This window comes from Rosa chinensis, chromosome 5, assembly GCF_002994745.2.
Source record: "Rosa chinensis cultivar Old Blush chromosome 5, RchiOBHm-V2, whole genome shotgun sequence".
NCBI classification, from domain to species: domain Eukaryota; kingdom Viridiplantae; phylum Streptophyta; class Magnoliopsida; order Rosales; family Rosaceae; genus Rosa; species Rosa chinensis.
In genome coordinates, this window is record NC_037092.1 from 64485311 (window position 1) to 64497675 (window position 12365).

The 12365-nt window shown below is 37.8% G+C and overlaps 1 protein-coding gene across 3 annotated transcripts; it reads left to right on the top strand.

Annotated features, from left to right (window-relative positions):
• The first annotated feature begins 4380 nt into the window (after window positions 1-4380).
• Window positions 4381-8126, top strand: LOC112202519 (F-box protein At5g07610). 3 transcript variants are annotated; one of them, XM_024343528.2, is made up of 2 exons: window positions 4381-5717; window positions 7958-8126. In XM_024343528.2, the coding sequence occupies exon 1, from the start codon at window positions 4575-4577 to the stop codon at window positions 5712-5714; it is 1140 nt and encodes a 379-aa protein (XP_024199296.1). In that variant the 5' UTR covers window positions 4381-4574; the 3' UTR covers window positions 5715-5717; window positions 7958-8126. The 3 variants fall into 3 exon arrangements, with proteins under 3 accessions (XP_024199296.1, XP_040375506.1, XP_024199295.1); XM_040519572.1 differs by lacking the exon at window positions 7958-8126 and adding an exon at window positions 7310-7328; XM_024343527.2 differs by lacking the exon at window positions 7958-8126 and adding an exon at window positions 6034-7268.
• The last annotated feature ends 4239 nt before the right edge of the window (window positions 8127-12365 follow it).

The following is a 12365-nucleotide window of genomic DNA, read 5'->3' on the forward strand; positions in this document are numbered from 1 at the left end:
GAGATATTGAGGTTTGATTTAGTGAGTTAATCCTGAGTTATGCTTTCGGTGAATTATTATTGATTTATTGAAGTAATACCGAGTTTCTTTCCGAAAGCAAGTAATTGAAAGCGGTTATTTTCAGTTTCTTGAGGAGGCTATTCAGTTTATTAAGGAGGCCAGTTTTGGCGCATGCGTATCTTACCTAGTTGGCAGTCCCTTCTAGGTAATGGTCTGGTTGGCAGTCCCTTCCAGACTACAGCTCGGTTGGCAGTCCCATCCGATGCGTCACCTGGTTGGCAGTCCCTTCCAGATGACATGAGGTAGTTGGTCGGCAGTCCCGTCTACTACCTGTGGTTAGTCGGCAGTCCCGTCTACTACATGTGGCTAGTTGGCAGTCCCATCTATCCACCGCCTCCTATTCCGGTTGGCAGACCCTTCCGATGCGTCACCTGGTTGGCAGTCCCTTCCAGATGACATGAGGTAGTTGGTCGGCAGTCCCGTCTACTACCTGTGGTTAGTCGGCAGTCCCGTCTACTACATGTGGCTAGTTGGCAGTCCCATCTATCCACCGCCTCCTATTCCGGTTGGCAGACCCTTCCGATGCGTCATCTGGGTGGCAGTCCCTCCTAGATGGCATGAGATGACTAGACAGCAGTCCTTTCTAGTCATCAAACGAGCCTCATGAAAATCATGTTTTTATAAGGATTGAGGATGAGATTTTAAGAGACTTCAAGATGTTCTTGTTACGCGATTGAGATTTCAGTAAAGAGGATGATTAAAAGTATTTCCAAGATTGTTACTGCATGCGAGGTTTTAGAGAATAACTTGGGAAAGCATTAAGTTTTACTTATTCATTTGAAATTACTTATTTTTCGTCCACTCACTCTAACGGATTTTAAATGTTTTCCCCTGGGCCCTTCGGTTTTAAATGCCCAGTTTGCAGGCCAGTTTAGCTTGAGGTCGAGCGTACTTGGGGTTGAGGCATAGCTGTCATAGCTTCCGCATTATATAAAGCATCGGTCATTTATCTGGCTTTCTATTTTCTTGTTCGCCTGTATATTAGATTGCTCTGATAACCTATGAGATTAATATTCTTAAATTCAGAATTGTTTATGAAATGAGATTTGTGAGATGTTGTGATATAGGGAGCAGGGTGGCTCCAGGAGAATAAGGATGGATGATTTAGAAGTGTGGATGTTTTTCTACAGGTGTTGGGTTGTCCATTTTTAGGGGAAATTCTGTCAAATTTTTGGTAGAATTTCTTCTAAAGTGGGCCCCGCAGGGCCTCTTCGGATTTCAGGGTGAAAACCGGGGCGGGTCCTGTCAGCAGAAACCGATATTTTTGATACTGTCCTTTGATATCTAAGTCTTTACGTACAGTGTAAAATTACCATTACTTCTCAAACTCTCCAGATCAGAAGTAGAAGTCCTAAGCTTTAAATTGATATAAAGTTTGTAGAAAATGGGTAAGAAATGAGGGAGATATGAATTTATGAAGTTGTGATGGCTGTATGAGATTTCCAGCAAGTTTAAAAGTTGAAAACTTTGATTAGCCATAACTTCTTCATTTCTTAAACTTTTTTAGTGATTCAAAAGCCTAAATTGAAGAACTTTTGATGAGGAATTTAATACTGTAATTAGTTTTGACAAAACAGATTTTTTTATATACGAAAATACTGGTTTGCAGCAAAGCAGATCTTTTTCCATCTTATCATTGATTATGTAGTTTGATAAATCTTAAAGACAAAAGAACATAAAAATGTATTCATGTACTTACTTAAGGAACTCAGAAGGTCTTGTGATCAAACTTTGGACTTCTTTCACAAAAGGGAACTTCTTAAGAGAGAAAGGGTGAAGGATTTGTGTGAGGAACTTCTAGTTGAGTTTTCTCTTCAACTAAGGGAGTTTTAGATCAATTTTGCATTTGATCTTCAAGCTTGTAGGAAGTATGATCAGATCATATGCTTAAATAGGCTAGAATTAAGCATAAAATAAGTAAGTGACAAATTATTATAAGGTGAGTGACTAATTACTATTTAGGTTAAATGATTAAAAGGTAAGATAAAATTAAGAAAAAGTAATAACAGAAAGAAAGCATAAATCCACTTGCTAAATATATATATATATATATATATGTATGTAACACACACATATCCATATGCACATTTACCCAAAGTAATAAGTAAAGAACTTTAGTGATTTCTTAAGGTAAAAAAAAATTACAATAATTAGTACTAAAATGACATGCATCAAAAAAATATAACATAGATGAGAGTCTTGAGCTCAATAACAAAGATTTTTCGAATATAGTTAATAATATAGTGTTCTATAGTTGACACTAATTTTCGGGTTATTACATCAAATGTCATCATCCATGTAAAGAACAGCAGAGCACAAAAGTACACATGCAATCTTACATGTTATTAATAAGCGAACTATTTTCTTTTGTAGGTTGAGATGCAAGGGAAGTTGGCAAAAACAGTTGCAGTTTAAAGGCAAAAAGACTTTGGAGACTGGTTGGATTCACATGATTGTAGTTTCGAGGTTAACTCAAGTGCTCAACTTGTTGCATTTATACCGTTCCTATTTATATTGTAAAACCTGTATGTAGTACTCTTTAGTTAGTTCATTGTTGTTGTACAACAAATTTATGCTTACAGTTTTTAATTGACGGGGTTTGGTTTTATGTCCTCCCCTGTTGTATGTTTTGATTGAAAATAACAAGAGCGTGAGGATGAACCTCCCACTGAGTTCCAAACCTCAAAAAAATATATATATAGAAAAATTCTAAAATTTTTGTAAATGATGAGACTAGACAAATTTAGGATCCTGGATCCGCCACTGTTTGTACGCATAATCAGAAAAGAGGTAGAGGCATTACCCTTAGGTTTATGTATAGGAGGCCATAGTGATGACGAGTGTCTCAATAATATTTTGATCTCCCATAGTATTTCTTTGCTCAAGGATTCGCTTTGAACTCCATGGTTTCATTTGAAACGTCCTTACTAGACTTTGAGGCCAGCGGTCTGAATTTCTAAGTTTTGGCTTAAACTAGGTTGCTGAGTGTTATTAAGGGCTATAAAAGTGAATTCCATGTGAATAGAAGGTCAAAAGTCTTATTTGTCCTTTATTTAACAAAGATTTGACGGAATTCTAATGGATATTATCTTAATAGTATGAACTTTAGAGTCTAAGTACCTAATTGATCACTTTTATAGTCCGGGTATTATTTTGCCTGGTTCATATAAGTTCAGACTCCTATTCATGATAAAAACCCTTTTAACTGATGTTTGACTTCTACTATGTCCGTTATTTTAAATAAAAAATCACAATTCACTAACCATGAATTGAGAGTTTATTTAGTTGTGTGGTTTGCAAAATCCTAACAAATTATTTGGAAGTGCCTTTTCAAGTCGCAACTCGACCGGGTCGGGGCTGGTTTAAGAAAAAGTCAATAGTTTTTCGGTTCTCTAGTAATAGTTTTTCAGCTCACGAGAGTAGCTTTTTGGTTAACAGTAGCTTTTCGGTTCTTCGGTATTAGTTTTTCAGTTCATCGAGAGTAGCTTTTTGGTTTGTCAACAATATCTATTCGAAATATGCTAAGAACTTTTCAAAGAATTATCATGAATAACATTAACTTTTTTAGAAAATGACAATAATTTTTCAGTTATTTAGCAAGACCTTTTCAAAACATAATATTGACTTTTTTGATAAATGACAATAACTTTTCTGAAGAATGATAGTAGCTTTTCAGTTCGTACACACTTACTTTTTGGTTCTTCAACAGGGAAAATTCTACCATAGCTTAACATATGACATACATACAATTAACATTTTTAGGACTTAATTACTCAAATGAAAACATACTCTACAATACCAATTTTTACTCAAATGAGAATCTAATTAACGAGGGTCTTGTAATTTACCTTAATGAGGACTTTTTTTTTTAGTTAACTACTTTACTCTAACATTGACCTATTTATTTTAATGAGGAATTTTTTTCTAGTTACTATATGAGTCCTCAAAGCGGTAAATATTACATGAATATGAGAAATCTTAACGTACCACAACTTTATCCCTTCGACAATAGTTTTTTTTTTTGTCTGCAATAACTTTTAAATTAAGAGAAGTATTAAATGCACACCCCTAGCTACTAAATACACACCCCCTACTCAATATACCACACATTTAATTTCTCATTTTAATATTTTACTAAATACACAACTAGATTGCAAAAATCAGTTGCTTGGTTAGATTTTTGTTAGAATAGTGTCATGGACTTCCTAAAATATGTGCTTACTCTAGATGTGCTGGGTTCTATTTGTTTTAGAATAAGGTTTTAGGTACTCTTAAAGATTGCTCTTTCTGTCCTATTTGTTTTAGAATAAGGTTTTAGGTACTCTCAAATATTGCTCTTTCTCTCGACCCCATCAGTGTACTGTGTGATACTGCTTGCCATCAGTGTACTGTGTGATACTGCTTGCTGAATTATAAAAACAGGTTGACCTCTTCCTCTAAATAAAGGTACAAGAAGGTGAAGAATTAAGATATCTTTGGAGTCCTCACACTTATCGGAGCGAAGCAAACGGAAAATGCAGAGTAGCATAGCAGCAGCAGAAACAGTTGGTCACAACGAAGACCTCCTCAAACAGCTTCTCCTGCGCTTACCAGCTAAATCACTCACCCGCTTCAAATGCGTCTCTAAGCTTTGGCTCTCTCTCATCTCCAGCCCCAAATTCTGCGACTCCCACACCCTCCGAAACCCAATCCCTAAATTCCCCTCCGCCTTCTTCTTAAGCAGAACCGCCACAACAGACCCCCAATTCATCTCCCTCCTTCCAAACACCAATCCAAACCCATCCAAACCTCTCGATTTCATCCCCGACCCGCAGGGCCTCCAGATTCTTCAGTCCTGCAATGGCTTGCTCTTGTGTTGTTCCTCTACAGATGAATTCACAATCCCCAGCAAATTCTATGTTGTCAATCCCACAACTAGCCGATTCTCGGAAATAGCTCTTCCACCTCCCTCTCCTAAACCCGTACCCACAAGGCTCTTGAGTGTTGCATTGGCTTTTGATCCTTCCAAATCGCTTCATTATAATGTGGTTTGCGTTTCGGGCTCCGGTACCATTCCTTCATTGCATCTGGAGATTGAGATTGAGATATATTCGTCTCGTACTCGAACCTGGAGGGCTGGTGGGTCTACTCATATGTGGTTTCCATCAATTGGTAAGTTCCTACCCGGTGTATACTGCAATGGGAGGATTCATTGGCTCAGCACGTTTTGTTGGTTGGTTCACTATGACATAGATGAAGGGCATTATGGAGTGGTGGATGAGCCCGGTTTTTCGGTGGAGAAGGAATGCATGTGTTTTGGGGAGTCTGGTGGCCGTTTGCATCTTATTGAAATGTATGGGAGTGATCTAAACAAGCTTCATGTGCTGGAGATGGGGAAGGACTACTCTGGCTGGTTTGTCAAGTACCGGGTTGATCTTAATCTCATGACTCCCGACTTTCCTTATACTCCTGCTGCATCCTGTCGTCCATTTTTCTTTCTTGATGCAGAGGAAAACGAGGAACAGAATCCTGTTCTTGTGCTGCGCATAGGTTATAAGTTCATCTCCTATGACATCAGGGATAAGAGCTGTAAGACACTCTGTGATTTGTTCATACCTTTGCTGGTTGGATGGAGAGATGCCTATCAATATATGGAGACTTTGGCTTGTGTGTAAATGGTAATCGTATTTCGATCTCTTTTCTCTGTTCAGCTTTTACTTGTGGAAACTAAGAATGTTTGGTATTAACTAATTTCGTTTGCCTCATCAATCTAATAGTATCTTAAACTTATAAGTGGACTAGCTGTGTTTTGTGATTGTCATACTTCAAGTAAGGGTGCGCACCAAGATCCTCATTGGGGTGGATTGTTGGCTTTAGATAATTGTGCATATTTTGGTACTTTAGATTTGCTTATTACACCAGCCAAGTTGAGATGCTGAATGTAGTGTATAGCTAGACTGCTTTTTTTCTGAAGCAGAAATTTTGCCTCTGCAGTTTAATATAGGTGTTTTACACATCCTCTAGTTTGGGATAGAAAAGACCACTAATGTTATTAAGCATACTGCAAAGGTCACGTCGCATAATCTGAAGAGTAAGACTTTCAATAGGCTCTCTTAGTCTCAGTTGGCTTCATGCGGCACCAAGATAAAGGGTTATGTACAATTATTATCTTTATTCTAAGGTTTGGGTGATGTAAATTCTCATTGTAAGTGCTAAACTCTCAAGAAGCGATTAGGTTAAGCTTCCGCGAGTCCTATGCATCTTTGAACAGCTGGATTATTATCGGTACATTGGGAGTTTGGCCAGTATTTATGATACTTAGATCTTAATCATTGATATGTGTGTTAAAGTATATGGTAATATCACTCCTGTTATTATTTTGGTGGTTTGATCTATAGTAGTATTATCATGAGCGTGATTCTAGTTACAAGACCTTTCAAATCCCATGGACTCTTTGCTCAAAACTCATAAATAAAAGAACTTTATCAAGGCCTACAACAGAGACCCTTCTACATTCTTCATCTTTGTTGGACTGAATGCTAGCTCTTACAATTGAAGAGGGTTGGTATTTAAAAATAAATAAAATAAAATAAAAAATTTCTAGGATGTTTAGTGTTTTTGTTTTGTCTCTAATTCTTATAAGGTTTTGACAGCGATGTAATTGATTCATTCTTATTTTCAAATCTCAACTGTTTTTGTTGGAGATGTGGTGAAAGAAGTTGAGGAATTCTTAACATCTGGTGAAAATTCTCAAGCACAGAGAATTGACATTTTGTGAAAGCTTAGGGAGCTAGTTATTTCACTTATTTGCAGTTTTTGTTTGCTCATGTGTAAGTTGCTGAAGTATCAGGGTTCAATTTGCCATCTATGATTTGGAGCTCCAGCATGATTACAAATGATGTCTTCTATATAGGATTAGAATAGGAAGCATGTGTCATTTGTATGCCACATGATTGTCTCCATAGATTTTAGACTTTAAGGAAACATGACTACAATTTGTTGTGAAGCACCCGAGGAGTCGGTTAGTTATTTCCATCTTATAACTGCTTGCACCAGGTAGATAGCTGATTCATTTTGCTGATATTGTTCCATAAAATGCATTGTTATTGTTAGCCTTTTGGCCTTCAGTATGTGTTGTTAGCTTCATATCAATTTTGGTATGTTTTGGTTTATTGATTGTTATGGTTTTAGTTACATTTGTTGTACACTTGTACTTACCAGAACTGTTCTCATACTTGATCTATTCCCCTCCTCCCCCCCGGTATTGTAGGTCCTTATATATGTTCTATGCGATGTAACAAATTCAGCTGCCTCCTTTGTTCTTATGCTTAAAGTGCTAGTTCAAATTGTGTGGGGGGATATGAGGAACCTTCTGCCAGTAAGTAATAAGCCTTATGCGATCTCCAGTTCTGTTGAAAAGTTACATATTGCTAGGTGATTCTCACTCGGCGCTATCTTATGTTTTAGTTAGATTATGCCTATGGTAGCTTTCCTTTGTTACGTTGGATTACAAGTTGATGCCATTTTAAAGTTTCTAGTTGTGGTAAAGAAAAATTAGTTCTTATCTTCTACTTGTACAAGCTATAGCCAGTAATAACTATTAGTCCCAAAAGTGACTTGGTATGCTGATGCCCTTTTGGCCACGTAGCTTCATATTGATTTGGGGATTGTACTTTTTTGATTATTGTCATGAAATGCCTGTGTGGCAATCGAAGCCCCAAAAGCAGCAAGAGGCCAAAATCAGTAACGAGGATAATGTCTTCTCCTGTGTCGAAGATGGGCCGGATTGGTTCAAGGAGATGATTAGTTAGGACTTACCTTTCTTAATTTCAATGAACGGTTTTCTTATTTGATCAATATATATATATGGGTTCAAGCATGAGAAATTACTCGGGTTTATAAGTGAAATTTGGTTCAGGAACAAGTCCCGCCCCCCTAAAGACAAATCAGATTTTGAAGTCTGGAAAGTGGGATCGACATGGTGGTTTAGGCTTTCTGATCCAGTAAAAGCATAGCCATATATGTTAAGAATTGACGGAAAATGAGCGACATTCCTATTCTGATTCAATATGGATTGTAAACAGGTAATAAATCTTTTCTTTCATACCATTTCTCTCTCTCTCTCATTATTTCATTCCAAGTAAATAAACATGACATTACTCGATAAATGTACTGGTGCACGTGCAAATTTAGTTTACAACTGAGTTCTTTATTTCCTTTCACTTCTGCAAGTGTTCCCTTTTATTTTGTTTAAAAGATAACAGCCACTGTCGAAATCTATTCTTATTTGGTTAATTTTATTTTCTTTAATTACTGGAAACTACAAGTCCAAGACTTCCTTTAAAGTCAAAGCTTTGCGAATGAATCACCATCAGGATACTCAACTGAAACAAAAAGGAACTTGGCATGGGGAACGCCTTGCTGTAGGTGGATTACAAGTAACACTACCCTTTGACACCTTCAAAACAACTAGTATTTTGCCAGGCAACGCAAAAGATTTGATGGTCAGGCCAAAGAGTAAGCTCAAGTTCGAGAATCTTGTGCTTAATGACAGTGCAAAATGCAATAATCACATCATAAACACGAGATAACTCTTCAGACTCAATCGAGATAGTAAGTCATATACATCAAGAGGGAATTTTCATATGTCTCTCATGACTAATAATGATTGTCATTTAAATCAAGATCCACAAGACACTTCTATAAGCTGTTCCATCTTTAGGACAGGATGGGGATTCACACAGCTTGTAATGTGGGAAGGAAAGAGAGAATATAACAAACAGGCAATCAGATAAATATTGCATTAATCGAAGAATGGAGATTGTAGTAGCGCAGAAGATGATTTAGTGCAAAAAATTCGAGGAATTGACATGAATAGCAGAATTCCAAACAGGCCAAATATAGACCAGCTTTTGTTTTTTGGGGAGAATCATCTAGTTTTGGGAATTACCAACTTTTAAGCTGGTCACGAAGTGTGCTCGATCGACTATGACAAAACGTATTATAGTCAGTCATGTTATATATAGTAGAAGAATGAGAACTAATTAAATAGTTGACACGACGTACGTACCCGCCCTGTTTATAATAATGTGTTAGCTTGGAATTAAATTAACGAACGTTACCTATGAAAGCGAGTGATTCGTCTACCAATACATAAATAATCCAAGATCTAAATGATAAATGAGTCACAATATCAGCTACACGAAGAAGTCCCTTTTTAATATGTTTTAAATGATTTTGTTGTACCTTGTAAGTTGTAACCAAGGAAATTAAATTAAGCTCAATGTCTCTTCTGTTGTATGCTTTGGCTCATCTTCCTGGCTTTTCGTGCCTTGCTGTTAAGGTAGAAGCTAGCTGCTTGTTTTTTTCGTATTATCATTATTATCGAATGGAAAGGGAAATTTGAATTTAGGTACTCTCCCAACCTGTAGGCAACTAGTAGTTTGATGAAAGAGTCTCGCTAGTCAAGACCAATTCACAGAGTGCCCTCAAGGTCCAACCCACTTGAGCCACTAATGAAAGAGTCTCGCTAGCCGAGACCAATTCACAGGATGCCTTGGAGGTCCAACTCACATGAGTCACAGGTGAGCAAGTCTTAAACAGCCGAGACTAACACACATAGTGCACTCGAGTTCCGACTCACTTGAGTCGCCAGGTGAGCGAGTCCCAATAGCCGAGACTCGCAAAGAACACTCGAGGCTAGTCGATCGACTCCCAATTACCACCACTAGTTGTGAGATTTTTAGACCGAACAATAGTTAGCGGTCTTACACTCCCTTATAAATTATGCTAATAATCTAGTTGGATTGGCAAGAGTAGGGCTGCACGCGGATTGGATTGGATCGGTTTTGACTCCAAACCGTCTCTATGTCAAAGTAAGCGGTTTAGACATTATAGACAACCGGTCATCGAAGAAAATAAACTTAATCCGATCCGATCCAATCCAATCCATTTAAAGATGGTTTGGTTCGGTCAGTAAGGCGGTTTTACCGTTTTAACCTATATAGCATTGACATTTTGTTTACAAAAAATTTATAGTAAAAATACTAAAACTCAATCTCAATAATAAATATTAAATTATCAAAATCCAAAACTAATATTCAAAGAACAAAATCCAAAATAGTTTCAAAATGATTCACTTATTTGGGTTTTAAGTCTTTTGGGTCTAGGATTCAATATGGTAGTATATCATTTTGAGAATCAAATTATAATTGGAGATTTATAACTTACTTATAAAAGACTACCCACAAATAAATAAATATATATATATATATTATGTATATAATTTAAATTTTTTTCCTATTATATTTAATACATATCGGTCGGTTCGGGTTTCGCGGTTTAAGTAAAAGAAAAACCAAACCAAGCCACTTCATAAACGGTTTGGTTCGGTATTGAACCGGCTTTCATATTTTAATGCTAAAAAACCTTAACCAAACCATATTTACTGGTCGGTTTAGACCGGTTTGGCCGGTTTGTACCGTGTTTTGCACACCTCTAGGCAAGAGTAGGCACAATGCACTTAGGTGCAAAAGTAGAGCCAATAGTTAGAACTCAAAGGGAAACAAAATGAAGCCATTTAACCCATCCTCCTTTGTCAATGATGTAACCCTTCTTTCTATTGGAGATCACTCACCAACGAGTTTAGTCTCCTACTATGGACTTTCGCCATTCAAGCTCATCATCCCTTCTAGTCGAGGATGTCGTCCTCACCCACTTAGGACCTCAATAGTTCAACCTTCAAGCTACCTTGATAATGTCATATCACATATAGAAACTCACCCCCACACAACAGGGTTAACATTTTTTTACATCCATTCTTAGCCTTTCACTAAGAACCACCTACTCAAGCTTAATTCACCAAATTCTTCCTCATATTGAGTTTCCTACCCAACATAGGACTTGGCTGGCTAGGGAACTAGGGGCTTGTTGATGTCATAATTTGGTTCGACAAATACTTTTGACTTTTCAACCCATTCCACGTAGGACACGTTGAAATGTCAAAGAGTCCACGCAAGATTGACTTTCAACGCACTTAAACATTTCATCTAGAAACAAAATGAATCCTTAGAGATAAATAACCATGACTAGTGAGATGCCTAACCTTGGTATTCCAAGTCTTTAACCTTGGACCTCCACCTCATTAATCTTGGACGGTCACCATGTGATTGACTCACCATCTTGGATGGCAAGGCAAAAATATATCATGACCTCACTACTAGAGAAGCATAATCCAAAGAAATCAACAGCCTCAACCCCTAAGACCAATAGTTTAACCCCCAAGCTTAGAAGCCACGACCTCCAAGACTAAGGCCTCAACTACCAGGATCACTCTTAGACAAAGTGATTGCAAAGGAGACATAGTTAGTGGAAATCAAGGGCCAACTCTTACCTTCTAGGCCAGGTGTCACTCTCTGATGACAAGTATGGTCTATGGGCATGGTCTAAGAGTGATGTGAGGGGAAGATACCATATAGTGGTGACACCTATCATGTACCAACTCTGTCAACCCATCACTTAGAGTGTTAGTAAGCAGAAAGTAGGGGTTGACACCCCCGATTTTAGGGAAGAGCCCATACCCTTCCTTTCCACCTTAACTACTCCTTATCCTATAAATATGAATCCTTCACAAGCAGAAAGGGGGACTTCAGCTCTCTCTTCTCTCCCAACACTATGCCAAAATATATATGCCATGAAGCTCTGCCAGTTGGAGGTGGTGGAGGCCCAACATCAAGTGAAGGAAGTCTGAGACGAGACTATCAGTTTCACTCAACAAGAAACTTGGACGCCCAACATCAGGTGAAGGAAGCTCGAGGCGAGGCTATCAGTTTCACCCAACAAGGTAGCTTGTAGGCTCAACATCAGGTAAAAGAAGCCCGAGGTGAGCCTATCAGTTTCACCGAACAAGGCGGCTTGGACTCCCAACATCAGGTGAAGGAAGTCCGAGACAAGACTATCAGTTTCACCCAACAAGGAGCTTGGACGCCCAACATCAGGTAAAGGAAGCCTGAGGTGAGGCTATCTGTTACGTCCTGTACCTCAATTTACCAGTTTACTAGTCATTTGGACGATAAACGACAATTACTTTCACTTTTTACTTTGTTTCGATACTTTTAGTGGCCCTAAAAGTTGACTTTTTGTTCGGGTCAAAATTTGAGAAAATGTTCTTCATGAAAGTCGTAGAGGACATTAAACCGAGCGCGTGTATATGTGGTACGTAAAAATCGGAGTTCGTATGTGAAAGTCATAAGTGAAAATATGAATTTACTGTTTATGGTAACTCTCTCTATATATAAGGAAACTTACCGATGTAAGTTCCCATTTCA